At 43.2% G+C, this 5326-nt stretch overlaps 1 protein-coding gene across 1 annotated transcript in view; it reads right to left on the bottom strand.

Moving 5' to 3' along the window:
- Nucleotides 1–2243: 2243 nt before the first annotated feature.
- Nucleotides 2244–5326, bottom strand: part of SMYD3 (SET and MYND domain containing 3) — a 594032-nt gene continuing 590949 nt past the window's right edge. The window contains exon 11 of the mRNA XM_017870421.1: nucleotides 2244–2564. Coding sequence (XP_017725910.1) covers nucleotides 2463–2564 — 102 coding nt within the window. The 3' untranslated portion in view covers nucleotides 2244–2462. The remainder of the gene's footprint in view (nucleotides 2565–5326) is intronic.

Genomic DNA, 5326 nt, shown 5'->3' on the forward strand with positions numbered 1-5326 from the left:
AATTGTTCATCCTCACTGGTCATTAGAGAAATGGAAATCAAAACCACCATGAGATACCATCTCACACCAGTTAGAATAGCCATCATTAAAAAGTCAGGAAACAACAGATGTTGGAGAGGATGTGGAGAAATAGGAATGCTTTTACACTGTTGGTGGGAGTATAAATTAGTTCAACCATTGTGGAAGACAGTGTGGCAATTCCTCAAGGATCTAGAACCAGAAATACCATTCGACCCAGCCATCCCATTACTGGCTATATACCCAAAGTATTATAAATCATGCTACTATGAAGACACATGCACACATATGTTTATTGAGGCACTATATTATATCACAATAGCAAAGACTTGGAACCAATCCAAATGTCCATAAATAATAGACTGGATAAAGAAAATGTGGCACATACATACCATGGAATACTATGCAGCTATAAAAAAGAATGAGTTCATGTTTTTGCAGGGATATGGATGAAGCTGGAAACTGTCATTCTCAGCAAACTAACACAGGAACACAAAACCCAACATCACATGTTCTCATTCATAAGTGGGAGTTGAACAATGAGAACACACAGACACAGGGAAGGGAACATCACACAATGGGGCCTGTCGAGGGGGTGGGGGACTAGGGGAAGAATAGCATTAGGAGAAATACCTAATGTAGATGATGGGTTGATGGGTGCAGCAAACCACCATGGCATGTGTATACCTATGTAACAAACCTGTACGTTCTGCACATATACCCAGAACTTAAAGTATAATAATAATAAACCTCGAATGAGAGAGAGAAAAAAAAAAAAAGCTAACTGATACAAGTACCAGACCAGACAGTGTCCATTTTGAGATGGGGATGTGTCTTATTCAGTCTTTGTATCTCCTTTCCCTAAAAACACTGTAACATTCAATATGTATATGTTGAACTGGGTAGAAATGGCCCCTTGAAAACGCTGCAATTAAACCCCTTTTTCTTAAGGCTACTCAGTCAATCAGGAGGGATTCCAGTGCACCCAGGATTCCACCTCCACATTTTTATAAAATGGGCTTCAAAATACCTACCTTGTCATGCTGTTGTGGTTGTTAAAGACATTGTGTGCTTTAGAGATGTCCCTGATACACAATAAATGGTAGCTCAAGGAGAAACAAGCTTACGGAAAGGCTTTAGAACTCATCAGCATGCATGATATTGTGCATTTTTTTTTTTATATCAAACTGGTCACCATGTGTTCAGCCTAAGAGGACTCCAGTTTCAAGTCATCAGCTTTCTCTGTTGCAGAAGTAAGGTTGGTTCCTTCACGCTCCATCAGATATCCACGTGCCATTCTAACAGTGGCTGCTCAGAGGACTCGCGGCGCCCTCCATGAAAGATGGGGAGGGCTCCTGAGCAGGACTCAGGAATGTGGGCTGCTGCTCTGGATTCTGCCACCACCCATTTCCTTGCTTGTGAAATAAAGTGTGGATGACTGCATGCTCTGTAAGAGTCCTTTCAGCTCTAGGAATCCAAGGGCTTCAGTTACCGCCAGAGTGTCATCTAAGCGTGAGGGACTGCACTGCTCACAGGATCACTGAGCCATAAGAGAATTTACATGTTTAGGAGTGGAGAAAAAAAGGTTTTCTGTATTTGTCTAAAGCAGAAAGGCAGAAAAACAGGCCAAAGAATTAGGAAATAATAAAGAAGAAAAAGAAAGCAAGCAAGTCTGATTTGAGCTGGGATGCCAGAGCCTTGCTTGCTGCAGGATAATGGAGCTTTACACTCTGCAAACCACACTCACATGCTCACATGCTGAACCACATATTTGGGTAATTACAGACAAAATTTCAAGGAAAAAAAAAGACATACACAAGGAGTTATAAAATACTGATGAGAAAGGTTTACACAAAGAGCTGTGAAACATTCGAAAAACTGGTTTTTGGCATTAAGACTTCCTATCCTTTTCTAATAATATCTAAAATGGCTTCTTCCTTGGTGTTGGAGATGCATTTGTAAGTAAATAACACACACAAACATCATTTATCACAAAGAAAAAAATACGACATCTCAAAATTCTGCTTCTTGCCAAAATGGACATGAAATTTTTGCTGGGAAGCAAATGTGAAAATAGTGACTTTTATCTCATTATCCCTACATGTACCCAAAGAGAAAGTTATAACTTATTTTGTCATGCTTGTAATAGGAGTTTCTGTCTTGAATGTTGGTATCTTAAACATTAAAATCGCCAATGGGTAAGCAAATAAGACAATTACCAGATGGCATCCTCAACCAAATGTTTTGAATTTATTATAATCGTGCTTCACTACAACTAATGATTCTTGTGGTTTGCAAACAATGTCTGCCTTTATTTACCTACACAAACACAGAAGAGAATTTCCAATAGGAGAGGCTTACACAGCAAACAAAGTATAGAGTGTGTGACCTCAATAAGGCATTCAACAAAGACACACGCCATCCTTCCCTCTGACTGGGTTCCCTTACGATGCCCTGATGTTGGCGTCGCATTCTTCTAAAAGTAGAATCAAATCTTCAATCAGGCTGTGTTCTCTGCCATGTGTCACTCTCATAATATCAAAAGCCTAAAGAGAAAGGATGGAAGACAGATTAGACCCTAAAATAGGTGAGCTCAGGCCATTCCCCACCTTTACCCCATGATGCCAGGGGCCTGGTGAACCCCATAGGTTTACAGGGTGAACAGTCTTTAATGGGCTCACAGCACTGTGGTTCTCCCAGCTAGAAAGTCACATGACAAGGGTGATTTCTGAATGTGGTATTTGGAAAGCAGACTCACTATTTGAGTCATGCTTGGGCCCAGTGACCATCGATCCTCAAAGACTGTCAGTGTACAGGTTTAGTGGGTAGTTACAAGGGTAAGAAGAGTTACCAAAGTGATTGAGTCATATGGAAGACCATGCTGCTACCACCTGAAAATTTTTCTTTATTGAATACTCCATTCAGTTCTCATCTATATGCACTGGGATTATTATATACATGTATTCTTGCATTTTTTTCATATTATATTATAGCACTGGCATTTTGACAGTCCTCTCCTTCACTCCCCATATTTAGTCCATTACTAAATCTTGTCAACTCTATCTCCAAAATATGTCTGAAATCTGTGTGGGCCTATAACTACTTCAATAATAGAGTACAATAGAAGTAAAGTGACTGACTTGTGAGACTAGGTCAAAAAGGCCTCTGTGTTGTTCAGTGGTATGTTTGCTCCCAGAAGCAAGAGACTCCATGCTGTAAGGAAGCCCAAGCCACACAGAGGGAGGCCGTGTACAGGCACTCTGGCTGGCAGTCTTGGCCGAGCTCATCTCTCACGTCATTCTAGACAAGGCACCAGACATGTACACAAATAAACCTTCAGACGATTCCAGCACCCAGCTGAAGACTGCCAGATCTGTCTTCCCAGATGGAACACCAGACATTGTAGAAAAGGAGAAAGCCATTTTTATGCTGTATGCAAATTCCTGACCCACAGAATTTGTGCGATAATTTTGCTGTTGTTCACTCCATTAAGTTTTGGGATGATTATAGAACAACAAACAACCAGAGTATCCTCAAAAATACTTTTGTAGGACAGGGTTCCAAGATGGCCGAATAGGAACAGCTCCAGTCTACAGCTCCCCGAGTGAGCAACACAGAAGATGGGTGATTTCTGCATTTCCAACGGAGGTACCAGATTCATCTCACTGGGGCTTGTTGGACAGTGGGTGCAACCCATCGAGCATGAGCCGAAGCAGGACAAGGCATCGCCTCACCTGGGAAGTATAAAGGGTCAGGGAATTCCCTTTCCCAGCCAAGGGAAGCTGTGACAGACGCACCTGGAAAATCGGGTCACTCCCACCCTAATACTGCGCTTTTCCAACAGTCTTAGCAAACGGCACACCAGGAGATTATATCCCGCACCTGGCTTGGAGGGTCCCACGCCCACGGAGCCTCGCTCATTGCTAGCACAGCAGTCTGAGTTAGAACTGCAAGGCAGCAGCGAGGCTGGGGGACAGGCGCTTGCCATTGCTGAGGCTTGAGTAGGTAAACAAAGTGGCCGGGAAGCTTGAACTGGGTGGAGCCCACCACAGCTCAAAGAGGCCTGCCTGCCTCTGTAGACTCCACCTCTGGGGGCAGGGCATAGCTGAACAAAAGGCAGCAGAAACCTCTGCAGACTTAAATGTCCCTGTCTGACAGCTTTGAATAGAGCAGTGGATCTCCCAGCATGGAGTCTGAGATCTGAGAATGGACAGACTGCCTCCTCAAGTGGGACCCTGACCCCTGAGAAGCCTAACTGCGAGGCACCCCCCAGTAGGGGCAGACTGACACCTCACACGGCTAGGTACCCCCTGAGACAAAGCTTCCAGAGGAACAATCAGGCAGCAACATTTGCTGATCAGCAATATTTGCTGTTCTGCAGCCTCCGCTGCTGATACCCAGGCAAACAGGGTCTGGAGTGGACCTCCAGCAAACTCCAACAGACCTGCAGCTGACAGTCCTGACTGTCAGAAGGAAAACTAACAAACAGAAAGGACATCCACACCAAAACCCCATCTGTACCTTACCATCATCAAAGACCAAAGGTAGATAAAACCACAAAGATAGAGAAAAAACAAAGCAGAAAAGCTAAAAATTCTAAAAATCAGAGCACCTCTCCCCCTCCAAAGGAACACAGCTTCTCGCCAGCAATGGAACAAAGCTGGATGGAGAATGACTGTGACGAGCTGAGAGAAGGCTTCAGACGATCACACTTCTCCAAGCTAAAGGAGGAAGTTCGAACCCATCACAAAGAAGCTAAAAACCTTGAAAAAAGATTTGACAAATGGCTCACCAGAATAACCAGTGTAGAGAAGTCCTTAAATGACCTCATGGAGCTGAAAACCATGGCACAAGAGAACAACGTAATGAATGCACAAACTTTAAAGGCCAATTCGATCAACTGGAAGAAAGGGTATCAGTGACTGAAGATCAAATGAATGAAATGAAGAAGAGAAGTTTAAAGAAAAAAGAGTAAAAAGAAATGAACAAAGCCTCCAAGAAATATGGGACTATGTGAAAAGACCAAATCTACGTCTGATTGGTGCACCTGAAAGTGACAGGGAGAATGGAACCAAGTTGGAAAACACTCTGCAGGGTATTATCCAGGAGAACTTCCCCAACTTAACAAGGCAGGCCAACATTCAAATTCAGGAAATACAGAGAATGCCATAAAGATACTCCTCGAGAAGAGCAACTCCAAGACACGTAATTGTCAGATTCACCAACGTTGAAATAAAGGAAAAATGGTTAAGGGCAGCCAGAGAGAAAGGTCGGGTTACCCACAAAGGGAAGCCCATCAGACTAACAG

The sequence above is a fragment of the Rhinopithecus bieti genome, unplaced genomic scaffold (genome assembly GCF_001698545.2).
Source record: "Rhinopithecus bieti isolate Rb0 unplaced genomic scaffold, ASM169854v2 scaffold_5132, whole genome shotgun sequence".
Classification (NCBI taxonomy): domain Eukaryota; kingdom Metazoa; phylum Chordata; class Mammalia; order Primates; family Cercopithecidae; genus Rhinopithecus; species Rhinopithecus bieti.